We start from the raw sequence: 21,822 nt of genomic DNA on the forward strand, positions 1-21,822 counted from the left end.
ACTAGAAGCTGTCTGCTGGGGCTGGCCCATAAAAGGCGCTCTAGGACACTCCCGAGCTATGTGTCCCTCCTGTCCACATCTGAAACATGTATTAGTCCCAGCTCGACACACTCCCCTGTGCGGTCTTCCACATCTCTGACATTCTGTACCATCTGAGCCTGAGCTCGAGCCACCGCCAAATCCCAGACCGGATTTCAACTTGTTCCAAAACTTATTCTTCTTCGGCTTCTTGGTGGTGTTATCCCACCTCTTCTTACTTGAGCTCTGAGAAGAGAGACCTGGCCCTCCTTTGCCTGGGGTCTTAACCCCTGAAGACTGGGTCACTGACTGCTTCACTGACCCCTCAACTATAGCATTCGCCTCCATCCTTCGAGCCATATCCACCACAGTGTGGAAACTTTCTCTCTCAGCTGACTGAATCAACGAGGAGTACCTAGAATGCAGCTTCATGACATATCTCTTGGCTTTCTTCGTATCCGTATCTAGAGCTTGCCCTGAAAAAGGCAATAGCTCCAAGAATTTATCCGTGAACTCCTCTACACCCATGTGCTCTGACTGCCTCAGTTGCTCAAACTCAATCATCTTCAGTTCTCTGGAACTGTCTGGAAAAGCCCATCCAGCGAACTCATTCGCAAATTCCTCCCATGTCATACCGTCTAGTCTCGGGTCCACATAACACTTGAACCATTCCCGTGCCTTCTTGCACTTTAAAATTTTTTGAATTATGTTGCGGTCACTGCCTGTTATACCCTAAAAACGCCTAACATTGGCTCAACCCGGGTTCAGTTGGCATAACCAAAACTCATTCACAAAATTTCAAAATGGATTTTTCTATATAAAACTTGGCTATGATACCAACAAATAACAAGGATCGTTTAAATGTGATGGATAGTTTACTACACAACAAATAACAAGGATTTAGTTTAAGGATAGTTTACTACAAAACAAAATCACAAAAATTATTAAAACACAAAGGATTTAAAATTAGTGGCTTCCAAGATCATAGCCAAATTTGGCTTCTAAGATCATAGCCAAATAATAACAGTAATTAACATAAAATTTTTAAATGGTTTAGGGTTCCTGCAACCTTAACCTGGAATCCCCAGAATTAAGTCTGATTGTGGAGGGAGAAGAGAAAGGTGCCGTCAACACGGACTTACAATGTATATAAAATTTAAGAAACTTACTGTATTAATAAAACTTGAGAAGGATGAGAGAAATATTATAAGAAGGTAACATGATTGTGTGCCTTCACAAGGGGAAAGGCTCCCTATTTAAAGAAAATTTTTGAATCTTTACTGTTTTCATATGATTAGATGAGGACGAAACTTTTACTGCTCAAGAATAGTTTGTCTGCCATCGAATCTTTACCGTTTCTGGCTTTTAACTATTCCTTGAATAATAGTCTGTCTGCCACCGAATCTTTACTGTTTTTGTCTTTACGCTGAGTCTAAAGATGAGGACGAAGATGTGTCCTTCTTTTTCTTTCCTTTTTTCTTTAGCTTTTCTTTCTTTTCTTTTTCTTTTTTCTTTTCTTTTCTTTTTATCTTGTCTGTCTTGCTCTTTATTTTGATAGCTGGAAGTATTCCATAGTAGTCATCTTCATTGCTGTCACAATAGGAAGATGTCGGATTTTTACTGGAGGATGACGTACTGGATGACGCTGTCGACTCCGATTCCGAACTGGACTATTTTTTATTTTTCCTTCTGCTGAGTGCTTTTCTTGATGAATCTTTACTGGAGGATTTAATTTCTTCTTGCTTTAGTTCTTCATTCTTTACTGATTCTCCTGAGCCAAGATGATTAAACATTTACTGGCAAATCATCTTATATTCTTCAGGAGTTTTAGCTGCTGCAAGTAATGCCTGGCACAGAGCCTTCTGTGCTCCAAATGAAGGTTGTTCTTGCAGAGTTAATTTACTAGCATAAGAGACAGTAGGAAACTGAGCTCTTTTGATGATCCAATTTTTTACAACAATTTCTGTGGTGGTATTTTTGAATGATCCCCACCATTTTATACGATAACTGGAATATTAGATCTTGTCATATACTGAAAATCAAAAAACCATTGATATACCCAAGGGATAAAAAATTGCATACAAAAATACATTAAAGAGGAATATACATCTCACTCTGAGCTGGTTTATAATTAGTTTTAAAATACTGATATACTTGAAATACTTCTTGTGATAAAATTTCATCAGTAATACCTCTATATAACTACCATCTTAAAAACTAGTAAGGAAATCTGGGGGTTGTTTTAATACTATGTTGATCAAAATATATTAACCAGGAGTGAGTAGTGGCAGGGTTTTGAATACTAAAAATATTTTTCTATGCATCTATATAATCAAAATAATTGTATGAAGTACAATACTTTTTTAAGTTTTTAAATGTCAGGGCAGTGTATAAATTCGAGGTCGGCCAATCTTTTGGATGGATAACCCGTTTTATTTGTATAGAATAATATGCTACTATATTTTTATGGTTTTTATCAAAATTATGTTTTATTTTTACTGAATCCGTTTCTTCCAAAATACTACAATAATATTCCTGAGGTTTTGAAAGATTTTTTGGCGTGAAATACCAATTCTCAGGATAATACTTTCGAATTACTTCTTATGGGTTTATATCATTAAAACCATTTTCAACTTCTATTTCAAATTCTGAAATATTCTTTAAAAACCATTTATGAAAACCAGTATTATATCCATAGGAAAATTGGATTTTTGGCAAACCCACAGCCTTCAACGGATTTGATGAGTCTTTACTGTCTACCGTTTGAGACAGACTAGTCGTACCATGAACGGGTACGATCGCTTTAGATTTAAAATTCATACCTGAGGCTCCTGATGAAGACGTCATATTTTGTATTGCTTTAATCACTTCTGGTGATTGACTTAGTTCTTCAATCCATTTCTTTAAATCTATCTGACTCTGGTATTTTAACTGGGGTTTTAGGGTTTGATTTAAATATTCTGAATGCTCTGAAAGAGCTTTAGGAGTAGAGCTTGAACTAGATTTTATTTCTTTCTGTTTATTCTTCTTTCGCCCCATTGTTCTGTAGAAATTCTCGAGTAAGAAAATCTGGTATATTGTTATTACTCCCTTTAAAATACTCAATATCAAAATTAAAAATACTTAAAAGTGTTTGTCATCTAGTAAAAATTTGTTTAGAAGCAAGATTTTTGACATCTTTCTTTAAAATATCTTTTGCTGATTTACAATCAATTCTGACTAAAAATTTTTGATTTAACAAATTAGATTGAAATTTATTTATACCTATTACTATACTCAAAATTTCCTTTTTAATGGTTGAATAATTTATTTTGGCCGAATTTCAGTGTTCTGAAGTGAACTGAATTATTCTTTCTTTATTATATATCGTTTGTTTTAAAATTCCCCCATATCCTATATCCGAAACATCTGTTTCTACAATTTTAAATGTTGTTGGATTAAGAATATATAAACATGGAATCTCTTTTACTAATGATTTAATATGTCTTATGATGCTGGTATGTTTATTAGTCCATGGTCCTGGATTTTATTAGTCCATTTAACCTGTCATGAAGTGGTTTTATCATCATGTTTAGATTTGGATAAAAATCAATGATATAATTTAGACATCCAAGGAACCTTTGTAATTGAGTTTTATTTGTTATTTCATCAGGAAATTTATCTCCAAATACCATTGTTCTTTCAATTGGTTGAAATATTCCTTGTTTAATATAATGACCTAGAAATCTAGTTCTAGTCTCAAATAAATGCATTTTAGTTTTACTTAACACTAAACCATTCTTCTTTATGATCATGCAAAATGTTTTTAGATGTTTAAAATGTTCTTCAATAGTTTGACTGAATATTAAAACATCATCAATATAAACAATACAAAATCTTGAAAATGGATTAAAAATATAATTCATAATTCTTTGAAATACTGATAGTGCATTTTTTAAACCAACAGGCATTACGTTCCATTCATAGTGTCCAAACGGAACAGTAAATACAGTTTTACAATGATCTTTAGGCTGTATTTGAATTTGCCAATAATATGATTTCATATCAAATTTACTAAAAATATTAGCATTAAATAATTTATTTAAAAGGTCTTTTTTATTTAAAATTGGGTATCTTATCCATTTTAGTGCTTTATTTAATGGTTTATAATTTATAACTAATCTAAGTGTTCTTCTTTCAATTTCTGCATTTTTATTGACATAAAAAGCTACACATGACCAATGACTTCTTGATTTACTTATTAATTTCTTATCTTCAAGGTTTTTAATTTCCTTTTTACAATGTTCCATTAAATATGGTTTCATTTGAATTAGTCTTGCCTTAGTTGATATCATCTTTTCATTAAAATTTTCTTCATACGGTAAATCTACTATATGTTGTTTTCTATTCCAAAAAACAATTGGATGTTCTGAACATAATTCATTTTTCATATAATTTTTTAAACTTTCTATTCTAGCCTTTACAATGTTTTATTCTAATTGAATTTTTATTCTATTTAAATGTACATTATTCTTTAAATCTCTTAGGTCTTCTGTTTTGGATTTTATTATTGAATTTATTTCCATTACTCTAATAGAATGCGCTTTTATTAGATTTAAATTTTTTCTTTTAGGTTTCTTAGTAAATACTAATTTTATTATTTTGTTTTTTATTTTAAACTTTATAGAGTCATCTTTTACTGAATAAAGTGTTATAAGATTTATAAATGGTGTTCTTAATATTACCATGTGATTTATTTATTGAGATAAAAAGAATATAGTTTTTATTTCTAGATCTTGATTTACTATTATTGCCTCCGTCTTTTCTAAAATATTTAGATTAGTTTTATTTGCAGTTGTTAACTTTTCTTTAGTCTCTTTCCAAGATCTTTTAGGTATCAAGTTTGATTTTACACAATTTAGATCTGCTCCTATATCAAATAATGCTATAGTATTTATTATAAATTTTTCTGATAGTTTAATTGTTAATTTTATTAAATATTTTCTAGAAGTTATTTCTTGTAATAGTAATATAAAATTATCATCTACTTCTTTACTATCTAATTGACTTATTTCATTTTGTTCATCCTCCTCTTCTCTTTCGGATGAAGAAGATGATTCAGAAATTAATTGTTCTTATAATAGTTTTATCCTTTTTGCATCTTTTTGAAGTTGATTTTTTAATTCTTGCACTTCTACTTTTATTATTCTTATTTCTTTATTCAAATCTTCTATAGATGTTTTTTCTATTAATTGTTTATTTTTACTTAATATTTTAGTTAAATTATACGTTTGTTTATTTATTTTATTTATTTTAGGGATATTGTGGTCAAATCCTTCTGCTTCATCAAAACTTTTAATTAATTTTTTAAGAAATTTTTCTTTAGTACTACTATCTTCAATATTATTTATTAATTCTAATAAGGAACTTTGTTCTTTAGTTGAAACACTTATTGATTTTTCTGATGAACTAGTTTATAATTCATCTACTTGATTTTCATTTTCCATTATATCCGATCCTAAAGTTTATGAATCTATATATAATTCTTGAATTTTATTTATGACTTCTTCATCTAAACTTAAATCATTTAGTTTTTTGTTAAACTTACAAAATTTAGATATATGTCCTTTCTTTCCACAATTATAACATGCTAAATCTTTAAATGATTTCTTAACTTGGTTCTTCTTATAATGCTTTCTTTGTTGCAATTTTGAACATTGACCATTACAACTCTTATTTTGACTTATTCCATCATCAAACTGTTTACAAAAATATCTTAGTTCTTGTTTAGTTTTATGCATTTCATATTTTAAAGTTCTTTGCAATTTTAGATCGTGGCAAATTTGTAAACCTTCCTTTTGAATTATACTTATCAATTGTCCATATGTCATTTTACTATAAGGTATTGGGTTTCCAAATTGTTGTTTTATATTATTTCGTACTTTCTCTCCTAGGAAATAAGGAAGTCCTGCTAAAAATTTTTCTTTCCAAAAATCTTGATTTGAATCTTCTCTTAACATTAACCTAGTAAAAAATATAGTTTTATAATACTGAAAATCACTCAATTTTTTACATTTTAAATTACTTAATAACTCAACATTTTTATCTTGATATGGCTTAAAGATGTGTGACTTTATTTTTTGTTTTATTTCTTCTTTTTCTTCTATCTGTTTATTTTTTAAAAGGTTTTCTATTTTTTTTAATTGAGTTTCTATGCATATTAGACTTGCATTACTAAAATTATTTTGTTCTATTGTCTTTTTATCTGTATCATTTTCTTTAGTTATTTTATAAGGTGCACAGATTATTTCCTTATTCCCACGTAATATTTTACTTACTATTTTGGGTGAAAATTCACTTTGAATTACTGTATCTCTTACTGTTATTGGGTTAATATTTTTTGTTTTATATAATTTAAACCACTTAAAAAAATTTATTTCTTCATTATTTTTAATATACTCAAAGTATTTTTCCTTTAAATTTTCAAAATTATTTTCTTTAACTATTTTATTTAATTTACTTAAATTTTTTGTTTTTGTTATTTCTTTGATAAAATTTTTTTCAATCTTTTCTTTACTAATTACATTTAATTCTCTTTCTTCAGTTTTTATCACATAATCTGTTTTAAAAATATTTAATTTTGAAATTTTATAAATCTGTTCTTTATCTACTTTAGAAATTTCCCACTCATCAATAGTTTTAACAAAATCTCCTAATATTAACTCATTTTTATTTATTACTCTTTTAATTTTTGAAAACTCCGAATCATCCGATTTAACTGTACTTGCCGATTTACATAAAAAATGATTCATTTTTAAAATTTTTTTAAATTATGTTGCAGTCACTACCTGTTATACCCTAAAAACGCCTAACATTGACTCAACCCGGATTCAGTTGGCATACTCAAAACTCATTCACAAAATTTCAAAATGGATTTTTCTCTATAAAACTTGGCTCTATACCAACAAATAACAAGGATCGTTTAAATGTGATGGATAGTTTACTACACAACAAATAACAAGGATGGATTTTTAGTTTAAGGATAGTTTACTACAAAACAAAATCACAAAAATTATTAAAACACAAAGGATTTAAAATTAGTGGCTTCCAATATCATAGCCAAATTTGGCTCCCAAGATCATAGCCAAATAATAAAAGTAATTAACATAAAATTTTAAATGGTTTAGGGTTCCTGCAACCTTAACCTGGGATCTCCAGAATTAAGTCTGATTGTGGAGGGAGAAGAGAAAGGTGCCGTCAACACGGACTTACAATGTATATAAAATTTAAGAAACTTACTGTATTAATAAAACTTGAGAATATTTACAGAACTTCTGAAGGGTTTTTAGAGAAGAAAGGATTACAGAGAGAGTAGGGAGAAGGATGATAGAGAAGAAAGGATTACAGAGAGAGTAGGGAGAAGGATGAGAGAAATATTACAAGAAGGTAATATGATTGTGTGCCTTCACAAGTGAAAAGACTCTCTATTTAAAAAAAAAATTTTGAATATTTACTGTTTTCATGTGATTAGAAGAGTACCAAACTTTTACTGTTTATGAATAATTTGTCTCCACCAAACCTTTACTTTTTGACTTTTAACTGTGCTTAAACAGTAATCTGCCTGCCACTTTCCTGTTTCTGTCTTCATATTTATAAATTTAGGGACTAATAGATATATTTATTTATTTAAAATTATTTAGCTTTCAATTAAAATTCATTATACATTTTAAATAAATTTAAAATCAAACTCCATAAAAACTCAACAACTCTATACTCCTTACTTAACTCCTTACTTAGATTTCTTATTCAAAATGAAATAGTGACAACTCTAAGATCCCTTCATTTGAGACGTGCATAAATTCTCGGAGCCCTTAACAAAGTTTCACTCGATGAACTCTAACTCCAGATAAACCCTCACCTTAAAAGTATATATCTGAAAAAATACAAAAAATAAAAAGAGAATACGCCAATAGAACTGCAAACACTACCACCGAACAGAGTCAAAAAATACAAGCTACAAATAAAAGGCCTTCTAGACAACCTTCAGAAAAACACATGATCAAACCATCTGCCAACCCAAACACAGGGTAAATCATAAATGTTATCTCAGAAAAAGAAAAAAAGAAAATCCATCCAAAAATCAAAATGATAATCATAATTGGTTTCATTTTCAATTTTCTTGCATAATTACTTCTTAATCACCTGGAATAATTAAAATCCCCAATTCACAAAGATAACTTCAAGAATTTACTTTCCCAAATTAATTACTTCATCAACAAACTCAAATTAAGAACAACTACTACAAATGAAAAAGAACCCTCAAGAATCCAGAGGCTCTTCCATAATCAGACAAAGAAATTAAACAGAAATTAAAAATTCGCCAAAAGAAAAAAGAGAGAGAGAGATCTCAGGAAGGATGAACCTTGTTAGAAGAGAGTCCCTTCCAAGCAGATTTCATAGAAGCAGTAGCAGAATTAACAGCAGCTTCAATATATCTCTTAGAAGCAATACTTGCAGCTTTTTCCATTAAATTCCCCATTTTTCTTGCATTCTCAGCTGTCTCTTCTAAGCTTTCAAGTTCTTGCTTCGCCATTCTTTCCATTTCTTCTTCGAATCGACGAAATTCCTCCATAGCTTCTTCCATTACAGAATCAAGATAGCTCTCAGCATTTTGCAGAGCTACTTGGGTTTCTTTCACTTCGTTTTCTTGCTCAAGCTCTATCGATGCCCATGATCTGTATGCTTCTATCTCAAACAGCTTCATTAGATCCTCCATTGTTGAAGGATCGAAGTTCTTGTCTTGCAAGGCTTGATCTGAGAGAAAGGTGAATTGGGAGAGGAGAGCTTCCATGGTGAATGACTGAAATCAATTGCAGATCTAGCTACTGTGCGTCTTGCTCTTGAATAAATTATTGTAAAAAGAGACTATATTCAATTTTTATATTATTAATATTTAATTATTAATTATTAATTATTTTTATTTTTATTTCCTTTGTGGTTTGATGGGAAATTTGACCGTTGGAGAATTACAGGAATAATTTCTGTAGAAAAAATAAATAGAAAAGGAAGGGTGTGGAAGACAGGTCGGTGATAGAGATATGGATGAGTAATCTTATCATAGGAAGGGAATCTTGCTAGTGGAAAGTGGGGCCCATGCCTTGCTCACATTGTCAAATTATTCATCAATTTTGTTTGTCTTTTTGAATTATGCATTGCATGCTATCAAGCCATGATTCAAACTATCCATGCTAGTTTTGGGAATAATTACCATTTTCTTTTTAAAAAAATTCATTATATTTATTTTTTCAAAAAATGAAATTTTCAAGTGAAAACAAATAACAATTAATATTAAACGGTGACTTAAATATTTATTTAATTTGATTTAAAATTAAATTAAATGAAATAAATTAATAATTAAAATTTTAATATTTATAAAAATTAAATTGAATTAATTTTAATAAAAAATTAAATCTAGGATAATTCAATTTGATTTAATATGTTTAAATTTTTTATTTTTTATATTTTATTTTTAATATTTTAAAATTTAATTAAAATATTTTAATTTTAATATAATATAATTTCTCTGTTTCATTCAAAATAATATACTATTATTTCTAATTGATTTGATTTTTTTATTAAAATCAAATTGAATTAATATAATTCAAAATTTTAAAATTAAAAATCAAATTGAATTAAAATAAATAAAAATTAAATTAAAATTTTAAATTAATTCAGTTCGATCAATTTTTTTGATTTAAATCGAATAATACTCGTCTATCACCATCACTGCATAATAGCTAATTAAATAATTAATATCCAATTTCAATTTTAAGTTTTTATTACTCATTTGTCAAACTCATTTATATAATATAAAATTTTTATATAAATATTCTAAAATATTTTATGTAATTAGTAAATTTTAAAGTATAAATTATTAATAAGATGTATTTATATTAATATATACGTATATATATTTATCAAAAATAAAATTTAAGTGATATTCAATTTTCTGTTATCAATTTAATTACATTTATTTAATGATTGAATTAATCAAAATAATTGTTTTAAAATGTTAATTAAAAACGTAAAAATTGAAATCTCTTATATTTAATCAGATATATTTATTATTAGACTAAACGTGTGATTGTCAAAATAATTAAATTTTATTAATTATGATTTTAATAGAATATTATTTATAATTATTCTTTTACTAAAATATGCTATATTTACTATTTTAATAAGTAAAAAAGATTATATATTTATTTATATTTAATTAATTAATAATATAAATTTTATTTTTTATTTTATTTCAGTTAATTTAGTAAGTGAATGAACATGTTTCAGTTTCGACTAAGTTTTTTTTTTAAAAAAAAAAAATTCAATTTGACTTCATTAACATTCTATGAGTTAATTAAAATCTAAATTAGAGTTTGGTATTATGGTTAAAGCTAATGTTGAGAAAAATGTTTCTTAAAAATAATAGTTAGAAGATATTAAAAATTGAATTAAATTATTTTTTACAAAATTTAATTATAAGACACTAAAATAACAAAAATAATTTTTTTTCAAATTACTCTTATAAACAAAATTTAAAATGATATTTTTAAATCTTAATAAAAAATATGAATATGTTTTTAATAAAAAATTTAATTCGATTCAATTTAATTAATTAAATAGCCACGGCTGATTCAACTTCCATCTAGGCACTGTTTTTTTAAATCTTTGTTGAGCACTCATTTATATTAAAAATTCATTTAATTGTAATAAGTTAAGTCAGGAACTCTTCGATAAATTTTTTAAAAAAAGTTAACTTAGAAACATTAAATTAATATATTTAATTTATTTAGTTGGTATTTTATTTTAATTTTTTAAGAATTCAAAGAGATTAAAAGAAAATATTTTTTTTTAGAAAATTTGCTTCTATAAAAGTTTAAATTTTTTTAGAAATTATTATTTAATTTATAAAATATAAAAAAATTTACTATTTAATTCATACATTTTTAAAATTATATTAAAATATCTTTCATATTTTAATAACTTGATTAGTTAGTTTTTATTATTAATTTTTCTACATAATACTATTATATGATGAGAATGGAAGAGAGAAAAAAGTTTTATTCCTAAAATATCATTCTTTTAATGTTTAAAAGTCTTAAATCTTAATGAAATCCTTAATTTATTATATCTCTATTATTCTCTCGTTATTTACGTAGCAGCCAAAAATATTTCACATAATCAAAAGTTTATGTATGAATACATGCAATAGACCATCAAAATTTCTATATAAAAATTCTTTAAATAATATAATTAAAGTTTCTATATATACATTCTTTCAATAATTCGATCAAACTTTATACGTTGCATTTTAAATGATCAAATCTCAAATATATATAAATTAAAATTTTTATATTTTAAACCAACAAATATTTATAAATTAGAATTGAAAAATTATCTACTATTGTAGGGCCCGACCTTTATCAGTCTGTTCTCCTACCGGCATGCGAAGATCTTCGCAGTCTGCCGACAGTCGACAGGTTCGGAACTGGGACCTCCAGGCCTAAGATAGCGCGACTGCTTCATTAAATCATGCCACGAAATCGATAGCGCTAAGTGAACCATTTTTGACGATGCAGAATGAACGGAAAGCCGAGTAACCTAGAACCCACAAAGTGGGCCGCCGTGGAGTACAATTCCTATTGGGCGACGGGTCTATAATGTTATTCCATGCTAATGTATTCAGAGCGTAGACTTACTTTAAGTACTCTAATTTCTTCAAAGTAACAGAGCCGGAGCGCCGGAGGTATGAACCAGCTAGTTCAAGTCAGGAGCCCATCACTGCAAAAGAAATTAGCGACCGTGTTGGATAACGTTAAAGTGTAATATTGACTACCACAAGACCACATACTATAGTACATTAGACAATATTGAGTGGCGAGAGAAGAGAAAAATGGAAAAATGAGAGGGACGACAGATGAAATAGCAGTGTGGATAGCCTCTCACTTCTCAAGGAAACAACGATAGAAGAGAAAAAGGGAAAAAGGAGAAGGATGGCGGTGGTTGAAACATTTATGGAGAAATACAGAGAGAGAATAAAGGAAGAGAAAAGAGGGAGACTGGGTGAGGTGGAGTAGAGTGGGGCGGGACATGTTGGGAGAGAGAGAGAAAGATTGAAGATTTATGATTTTTTTTATTGTTTAGACTAATTAAGTTATTAGTATAAAGTTTTAAGGGTATTTTCATCTCATTGGTTTGTTTTTAATGTCTTCAAGTAAAGACTAAGTAGCGATATTTTTAAAAATTTAATAATTTAGCAATTTTTTTTTATATTATAAAGATTAATTAATAATTTTTTTAAAAATAAACTCAAATGAAAATTATAGCCAAGTCAAATTAACTTCTAAATTGCGTTTAATTAAGAATATTAATTAATCATTTAAAAATAAATAAAAGAGCATCTATATGAAAATCTTTATAATTTAGATAGAGCGCTATATTTTTTTATAAATTTGTTGATATAAATTAAAAATTAATTGAGTCAATAAATTTTAAATATTAAATTATTTAATCTCTAACTATTTTTAATATATTAGGTATAATATAAATTTAATATATAAAATATGTAGATTAGTGCTATAATTGCCCTTTGGAGCATATGCTACTTATTAACCAATGAGAAAGTGACGCATAAGTAAACCAACTAAAATAAATAACTTTATTTATATGATAAAAATGAATAAATAAACCGTTGTGTTAATGTAAGTAGTGCTCGGTTTAAATTAAAAAAGTTAATCGAATAAAATTAATTTAAAATTTTAATTTTAATTTTTTTATTTATTTTAATTTGATTTAATTTAACTTTTAATTTTAAAAATTTTAATTATTTCGATTTAATTTGGTTTTAATTAGAAAAATTTTAAAAATTGAACTGAACCGATTAATAATAATAGTATATTATTTTTAATAATATAAATAAATTAGATAAAATATTTTAATTAAATTTTAAAATATTATGTAAAAAATAAAAAAAATTTAAAAAATTTAAATCGATCGAATCGAATTGAAATTTTTTAATTCAATTCGATTCAATTTTTAATTAAAATCAATTCAATTTAATTTTTATAAATACTAAAATTTTAATTTTTAATTTATTCGATTTGATTCTGTGTTAAAGTGAATCAACCGAACGAACAAAATATAAGTGCTAATGCACTCCAAAATAAAAATAAAATAAATTTAATTATTATATTCAATAGAGATTTCTCAATAGTTAAAGAGTTAAGCTACACAAGGTTAATTATTTATAGTATACATTTTAATTAATTATATATAATGATTAATATATAATCATAATTTTCAAAAAACTTAATATATAATCAAATTTATATTAAATTCATTATTAATTAAATTTTATATTTTTAAATTAAGCATTAAATATAAAAAAAATTAATTATAATTTAATTTTAAAAAAAATCTATTTTTTTTTAAAGGAAAATCAAGGCATGAGCATTTGATAATTAAACAATCATCTCAAAAATAAAAATTTTTCTAAGAAATACTAGCAAAAAAATAATTAGGCAAAGACTAACTTTCTCCAGCTTCGCAACTTCAAATCCCACAAGAATTTCCGCAGATACATTTTGAAAAAGAGACAGTCTTTAGAAATGGGGATGGGCGCTAACGTTCGCAGGGAGGTGCTGCTGCAATTTTTGTTAACTCTTTGGATTTGGGGAACTGTTCGAGTAAGTGAGGGAATATGGTTAAATCTGCCGGCAACGGGGACAAAGTGCGTTTCCGAGGAACTCCACTCCAATGTTGTCGTATTAGCTGATTACGTTGTCGTTTCCGAGGAGAACTATCACCTTCCAACCATCTCTATCAAGGTCCAAATCTTTTCCTGTTTCTTTATTTGATTCAATTTTTATAATGTTTCTCTCGGTATAATTGACGTCTGAAAAGTCAGGATATGCTTGATTCAATTCAAATTCCTAAATTTGTGTGGAATTCAATGGAATTATATGTTTGTGGGTTTGGTTTGAATAAAAATTAGAATTTAATTCTAGGAATTCAATTCCTTGGAATTAGTTATAACTAAAATCAATTACTATCAAATTTGATGAAATTTGAAATGAATTCTACAAAACTTACACAACAATATCTTTTGGACTAAAATGCTCTCTCTAAATGATTTTCTCTCAATAATTTATCCTATATACTTTATTGGTAATCAATTTTCTATTTATTTACTATTATTATATATAGACAATTACATAATATATTTTCTTTATTTTTCTAATTTTCTAATATTTATAGTTCATTTTCTCTTACTAATAAGAGTGTTTATTTTATTATGTAAACCTCCGTGTCATGAAAATTTATTAATATATTTTTAATGGATTTATATTTTTGTTAGTTATTATAAATTTATTAAATATAAAATTTTTTGATAGTAGAATTTTTTATTTTACTCTTAAAGATAGTTTAGAAAATAAAAAAATGAATTATGTGGAATTTAATTGAATTCTGCATTTTAAGTTGTGACATACTAGCACTCACAGGTTTAACTCGGGTGATAAGTGCATCTGAGTAAATCTGAGAGGTCTTAGATTCTACTCTCACACTCCCCAATTTCCAGTTCAAAAAAAAAAAAAAAGTTGTGACATACTAAACAATGAAATTCATTTCAAATGAATTATATTTAGAATTCAATTGAATTCCACATAGTTTTATAAGGTAGAATTGAACCAAATATTATGTCAGATAATTGCATTTTTAATTTATTTGAGTTGAGTTTCTTTTACATTGCTAGAAAAAGAAACCCTTGTTGAGAATGATTTTGTGACATTGAATTGGATGGAAATTGGGTTTTTGAGCTGATTTGTGGTGTGATAGGGATCTGCTTGTTTATGCATTCACTATTGCCTGGTTGTGCACTTGTGCTGTGGAGGAATAGTATTTTAGATGTTAAAAAGAAATGTAGAATTAATAGTTTATGACTTGAAGCGTTGGTCAATTTGGTATTAGGCAACCTGTATTATGTTGATGCTATAGGAGTTTGTGCACTCATTACTTGTACTTCTTGAAATATGTGTGCTCAATTAGCCTCTGGAATGAAGCAAGTTTCTGTTGAACCTTTAGCATTTTTTCATGTTGCGAAGACATAGATTGAGGATTGTGTTAGTTCAGAACACTGCATGATAACTCTGGGATCCGAAGGTTAATGAGATGGCAACACATGGACTGGTTTAAGGATTTGGGGCAGTAAATGACTTGGCTTAGTAAATGAGAGTAGTAAAGAAGTTGGGTGTGAAGTTTCGGATGGTTTAGGTTTGGAGTTGCAAAGGGAGTTAAGAGGTTAAAGAAGACAGAATGAAATCCTTTTCTGGATGAAATAAGGGGCATATATGCTCTACAAGGTATGCCTGAACATGTCCCTTCTGAATGGACAATCCTACTTGTGTCAGGGACTTTTCAGGTGGTTTATTAATGGTGGACAAATAACTCATTTAATAATTAGTCGGCTAAGGTTATACTACCTCCAAGTAAATTCTAAATAATCAAAATGAATAATGAAGTGATCCTCCAAGGTTTTTTTTTTCTTGCTAATTATTTGTATCATTAATTTTTTTAGGCAACAGTTCTTCCATTTCAACTTGTATGGACAAGTATTAACTAGCACATCTCATGTTAATTTGTTTTCTTCTCTAGGTGACATCACCATACGGGAACAATCTTCATCATAAGGAAAATGTGACACATGGTCAATTTGCATTCACAACTGAAGAGGCTGGCAACCATCTGGTGTGTTTCTGGGTGGAGGGCCATAATGAAGGAGATGCAGATGTAAGTCTCAACCTTGACTGGAAAACTGGTATAGCAGCTAAGGATTGGGAGTCGGTTGCAAGTATAGAAAGGATTGAGGTAATTACTATAAGGTTCATTGTCATCCATTAAACTGGATGCACATATACAAAGACAAGAAACAGAAGATAAATAGGAAAAAAAATGATAAGACCTGCTCAAGGGTAGACATTCAGAGTGATTCTGAAAAATTTCTGCTAGCCTGCTGGTCATCAATCTCTAAATATTGGTTAAAGGCCTGCTGATCTCAGTTCTTAACATTGGGTAAATTCGTTGTAAACGAAAAGGACACTGATGCTCACTAGTATTGATATGTCGTAGAGGGCTGTTAACCAAACAAATGAGAATGAATTTTAACAAGGGAGGAACAAGATAGATTTTAGCGGTCCAAACCTTTATTTGACAAATCTTAGACCAGATGCGAAGCCTAGCATTTTGTTTTGGTTGATCTTGGAGAGTAGCTTCTTGTTAGAGTAAAACTTATTCTAGAGAAGGTGGTATCTTAACAATAGGGGTAGAGCAGTATTTGGTTCAAATCGAAATAATTGATTAAACTGATTTAATTTAGAAATTCGGCTCAGTTTTATATTTTTTTTCTTTGATTTGATTCGGTTTTAATTTTCAAAAAATTCAATCATTTTAGTTTGATTTGATTTTGATAAGAAAATCGAAAAAATCGAACCGTATTGATTAATTATCTAACACTATGTCATTTTGATGATATAAGGAGATCAAACTCTAACCAATATTAAAATACTTCAATTAAATAATAGAATACTTAAAATAAGAAGTAAAAAATAAAATAAAAAACTCATTAAAAAATCCAATCGACTGAATTAAACAAAAATAAGGACCGGTTCAATTCAGATTGATTTTTTTCTAATTCAACTCCGTTCGATTTTTACAAATACTTAAAATTTGGTTTTTAGTTTATTTAGTTTGATTCATTTCGGCTTAAACTTGACAGGAACAAATTAGCCAGAGTAATGTATTTGCCTGCGTAAAACTTAAAAGTTCTTTAAATTTGTGTTTTGATGTCACCGCACATTTGTATTTGTTCCATGTGTTGAAATTCATAATGCATACTTATGTAGGGTGTTGAACTTGAGCTGAGAAAACTTGAAGGAGCAGTGGATGCCATCCATGAGAATCTACTGCATCTCAAAATCAGGTAAATAATTATTTATTAATGGGTTTATCTCTTAGCACTCGACTCAGAAGCACTTTTCATTTAGTGAATATTTTCTTCTTCTTCTTTGTTACGCTCGCAGAGAAGCAGAGTTGAGAAATGCAAGTGAGACGACAAATACTAGAGTAGCATGGTTTAGTATCATGTCCTTGGGACTATGCATTTTGGTCTCGGTTCTGCAGTTATGGCATTTGAAGAGTTTCTTCCAAAAGAAGAAGCTTATCTAGATATTGCTAATGAAATAGGAAAGTCCCCTATTCTTTTTGTTTTCATTCTATTTCTTCTTCTTTTTTTTTTTGTATGTTGCAGAAGAAAAATTTTGTTATGATGAGTAGAGAATATTTTTGTTCTCATTGAAAGTGAAACTTACTTGTCAACAAATTAAAACTGGAAATTCATAATAAAGCATTCACCATCCTAACAACAAAAGCAAAAAAAAGCCTTTCAAAAATTGAAGTTTCAGGTACTTCTAGATTTGTGATGAACTTAATCTTAAGACCAACTGATAATGGTAAAAAAAATTCAGAAGGCTATGCTTGAACTTTTTATTCATTAAAGTGCAAGCCTCAAATTTAATTTTTATGCTTAATATTTCAGCTTGATAAAGGTAGACTAAGATTTTCAATTAGGGAATATGAGACTTCCAAGGTAGCTTTCAAGCACAGAACAAATTCAGATACTTAGTGGAATTATAGAAAAAACTAGCCTAGATCTTTGGTCTATATAGATCCGTATTGTAAAATAGCAGTGGGATCTATATGAAATCATGCATTTAAATTTGCCTATGGAATTATATACTTCAGAAATCTAATGTTGGTATTAGGAATGACTAACCAGAAAATAATTCATTGACCCAACTTAACACCATTGCAAGCCTGCTGTAAGTAAATAAAACAGAACACCAAACTAAGATTGTTTCTGTCTGTAACAGAGACAAGTAAATGTTTAACAAACCAACTGAGGGCATGAAAAAGAACATTGCTCGGTATCGAATATAAAAAGTAAGGATCAAACTTCCATGAAAGCCCAAGAAAACTGTAGTACTGGTTCAGTTAAATCTCAAGAACTTGTTCATGCAGCTTTTCTTTGAATCTTCCTCTGAACTCTGGCTAAGTAACCTTCACCCAAACGTAAATCTGGTCAATCATGTTGCCCAACCAGCGGAAATAAGCTTGCCTCCGGGTAGTCTTTAGTAACAAAGGTCCCCAAAATCCCAAGAACCCAACAATGAAGCCAAGTCCCATACTGATGTAGAATGGAGGTACATGCAACCCTTGCCCTGTTTCTGCTTCCATTTTTCTGCCAACCTGATTGTCAATACAGTTGGGATCTTCATTTGATTTATCTTCTGAGCAATTATATGCGAGGGGAGGCCCACAGAGGTTGTGATTCCCTTGATATGATGCTGCATCAAATGTTAGCATATTACCTCCTGAAGGAATTGATCCAGACAACCTGTTATGTGACAAATTTAAATGTGAAAGAGAGATCAAGTCTGTAATGCTGGTCGGAATGCTGCATGAAAGTTGATTCCGTGACAAATCAAGAGACTCCATGAATTCCATTTCACCTATGTTCGGCGGGATGGCCCCCATCAAATTATTTCTGGACAGGTTCAAGGATAACAATCCAACTAGGCTTGTAATTTCTTGAGGAATTTCTCCAGTTAAACTATTTGAAGAAAAATCTAGTATCTTCACCAATTGAAGAATTTTGCCATACATGTAAGGATCATACATGTAAGAACGAACAGTTACAAACTCGGACATGGCCTTGAAGTTATCCACACAACGTGGAATCTCTCCAGACAAGTAATTTGAGGAAAGGTCCAGGATTTTCAGGGATTCTAATTGGCACACCTCCACAGGGATATGCCCCTTAAATGCATTTGAACTCAAGCCAAGAATCATCAGGTTTAACAGATTTTCCCCAATCCATTCTGGTATTTCGCCAGACAGTCTGTTCTGCCCAAGATCAAGAACAAACAAACTGGTGCAATTCTTCAATGATGAAGGAATCTTCCCAGAAAGACCATTACGATCTAATCTCAAAGAATTGAGCCGTAGAAGATGCCCAATTGATTCAGGGATTTTTCCAGACAGATCATTGCTTGCTAAATTTAAAATGACCAAATTTTTACCATGAGTCCAACAGTCTGGAATCTGTCCTGATAAAAAATTATTCGAAATATCCAGATATTTCAGAGAATTATTTACCTTTAACATTTCGCAAAGGTGGACGATTGATCCAGAAAATGAATTTCTAGCTAGAACCACTGTTGCGATGTTGGGAGAGAGAAGAGGAAGAGGACCTGATAATTTATTCGAACTCAAATCTATGGTTGACAACTTTATTTTGGATGATAAATCCAGCACAGTTCCAGTAAGGTTGTTGGAAGAAAGATTCACATGTCCTATCTCTGAAGTGAGATTCCAAAACCAATCTGGCAAAGCATCTGAAATTCCATTTTTTGAGATGTCAATGGCTGAAATGAGCTTCTGAGATCGAATCCATTGTGGAAACTGTGGCCCAAGTTTGCAAGAATGTAGACCTATGCTCTCTAGTTGAAATGAAGGAACCCAGCTTGAGCTAACATTCAATATCAAATTGTTACCAGAAAATTCTAGTACTTGCAAGTTGCTGAAGTTTAGTAATTCAGCATCAGTGACAACACCCTCCAAGGAATTCCAGGAAACATCCAAGACTCGTAATCTTGAAAGCTTTGGAAGAATTTTCTGCAAAGTCCCATTCAGTTGGTTGTGAGAAAGATACAACTCTCTCAAGGATGAAAATTCTTTGGGTTGATTTTTTACAAAGATCATACCCAAAGTTGTTGGTATAGGGCCTGCAAGATTGTTCTCTGACAGGTCGAGTACAATCAAAGAAGTCATGTGGCCAAATGCTTCAGGAATGGAACCATGCAACTCATTTCTTCTTAGATTTAGGAAAACAAGACTCTGCTCAATTTCAAAAAGCCAATTGGGTATCCTGCCATAAAGTCTGTTAAATGAAAGATCCAGGATCTTCAGAGAGGTAAAATTCACACGTGGCAGAGAATGAGGAAGGTCTTGAAGTTTACAGGCAAATAGGCTTAACTCAATAAGTGAAGAGAGCATATTAATATCATCGAGCCAGTTTACTATGTTGCTGAGATCAACACCACCCAGATCAAGAAGTTTTAAGGAAGAAAGATGATGAAGCCAATTAAGGTCATTTGCCCTCAAAGAATAGCCATTGCCACTCAAATCAAGGGAGACCAAGTGTGAAAGATTTCCTAGCTGATCAGGAATGGTTCCCTTGAAATTGGCATCGGATAAGTTGAGGTGTTTTAAGTTAGAGAGAGAACCAATAAACTCAGGAATTTGTATTTGGCGAAAATCATTCAAGCTCAAGTCTAGATAACTCAAGTATGGCAAGTCAAGCAAAGATGTCCTCAACTGACCTTGCATGGCCTCAGATGAATCTGAGCTGTGGAGATCAAGAGCAATGACATGGCCTGTTTCATTTTCGCATTTCACCCCTCTCCATTTGCAGCAATCTTCTTCTGGTACCCAGGAAGAGAAGCGATCCAAATGACTCTGAAAACCTTCTTTGAAGGTTTGAAGGGCTTTCTGCTCACTATCTAAGCACTGCACTTTCAAAGCTACAACATCCCAACTGTATTCAGTACTTATCATGAATACATATGCAATGAATATGAAAATGGTTACAAGTTCTTTTAGAATACTTCCCATGATCAACAAAATCCAATAGTTACTTCAAACGAAAGAATGTCTACAAATGGAATGCAATCAGCTTAGATGAAGACGAGTATTTACTTCCAAATTTCCTAGAAACTTCACTCTTCCACCATATAGGAGAAAAGCATGCGAAGACTTCATCCTTGACTCTAAAGATCCACGGGCAACATAAGTAGAAAAAGAAATAGACACTTTTTAATTTTCTCTTTTACTCTTCAGTAGATTTTCTTTAAGTCTAAGATAAATTATTTGTTTATGGTAGCGTATAAAATGGTCTAATTACCGTATTGATGATAAAAGGAAAATGGTGGAGCTTCACATGAATAATAATAATTTAAAAAAATGAAAAACAACAACAACAAAAAAATCTTGTCACATCAGAGATGACTTTAAACATAGTCTTTCAGATCAGGCCATTTTTGCTTTCCAAGATAGAACAACCATTCCATTGTATCAATTCCTATTCCATTGTTGTGTTATTAACAAACCTTAGGAACTAAAATTACAAAGATACCAAGATTCTGCTTAAATCATTTGAATGCAATCCACTGTCATGTTACACAAATCTTCCTTTACCATAATCATTTCCACAAGGAAACGATAGTCTGCAAAATAAAGAAATTCCATAGAAAGGATTGGGAACACATTAACTTGGCTCAACTCAACACAAATTCAATTACCCATACTTCAAAATAGAGATCACAAGATTGAGAAACAAAAACCTGGAGAAATCACTGGCTTTCCTTTTATCAGTACAACAAATAAAAATGATTCTACCGAAATAGAGGAGCTGGTAGATCCATTTGAAAACACGAATCCCATTAAGCCAGATTTTTATCACTTGGGTCCTTGTGGTTGTGAACTCTGACACCTACTCTGTCGTCTGGCCACTGCAACCACTACCCAAACATAACTCTGGTCAATCATGATACCCACAAATCGGAAATAGGCATGCATCCAAGTTTTATTCAATAGTAAAAGGCAATAGTTTTAATCCATGGATATCAAACACTTGCAGCTTGGAATGGCTATAAAAAA

The 21,822-nt window shown here is 29.7% G+C and overlaps 3 protein-coding genes across 4 annotated transcripts; 1 reads left to right on the plus strand and 2 right to left on the minus strand.

The window, feature by feature from the left end:
• Positions 1-8,146: 8,146 nt before the first annotated feature.
• Positions 8,147-8,911, minus strand: LOC110624406. Its single transcript, XM_021769522.2, has one exon. The coding sequence runs from the start codon at positions 8,846-8,848 to the stop codon at positions 8,405-8,407; it is 444 nt and encodes a 147-aa protein (XP_021625214.1). The 5' UTR covers positions 8,849-8,911; the 3' UTR covers positions 8,147-8,404.
• Positions 8,912-13,530: 4,619 nt separating this feature from the next.
• Positions 13,531-17,316, plus strand: LOC110625107 (transmembrane emp24 domain-containing protein p24delta3). 2 transcript variants are annotated; one of them, XM_021770644.2, is made up of 4 exons: positions 13,531-13,877; positions 15,703-15,837; positions 16,950-17,026; positions 17,127-17,316. In XM_021770644.2, exons 1-4 carry the CDS (start codon positions 13,659-13,661, stop codon positions 17,269-17,271), a joined length of 576 nt encoding a protein of 191 aa, XP_021626336.1. In that variant the 5' UTR covers positions 13,531-13,658; the 3' UTR covers positions 17,272-17,316. The 2 variants fall into 2 exon arrangements, with proteins under 2 accessions (XP_021626336.1, XP_021626335.1); XM_021770643.2 differs by having other exon boundaries at positions 13,533-13,877; positions 15,703-15,915.
• Positions 17,317-18,153: 837 nt separating this feature from the next.
• On the minus strand, positions 18,154-20,778 carry LOC110624330 (receptor-like protein EIX2). The gene has a single exon (XM_021769428.1). The coding sequence runs from the start codon at positions 20,776-20,778 to the stop codon at positions 18,154-18,156; it is 2,625 nt and encodes an 874-aa protein (XP_021625120.1).
• Positions 20,779-21,822: the final 1,044 nt, after the last annotated feature.

This window comes from Manihot esculenta, chromosome 10 (assembly GCF_001659605.2).
Source record: "Manihot esculenta cultivar AM560-2 chromosome 10, M.esculenta_v8, whole genome shotgun sequence".
In the NCBI taxonomy this organism is placed as follows: domain Eukaryota; kingdom Viridiplantae; phylum Streptophyta; class Magnoliopsida; order Malpighiales; family Euphorbiaceae; genus Manihot; species Manihot esculenta.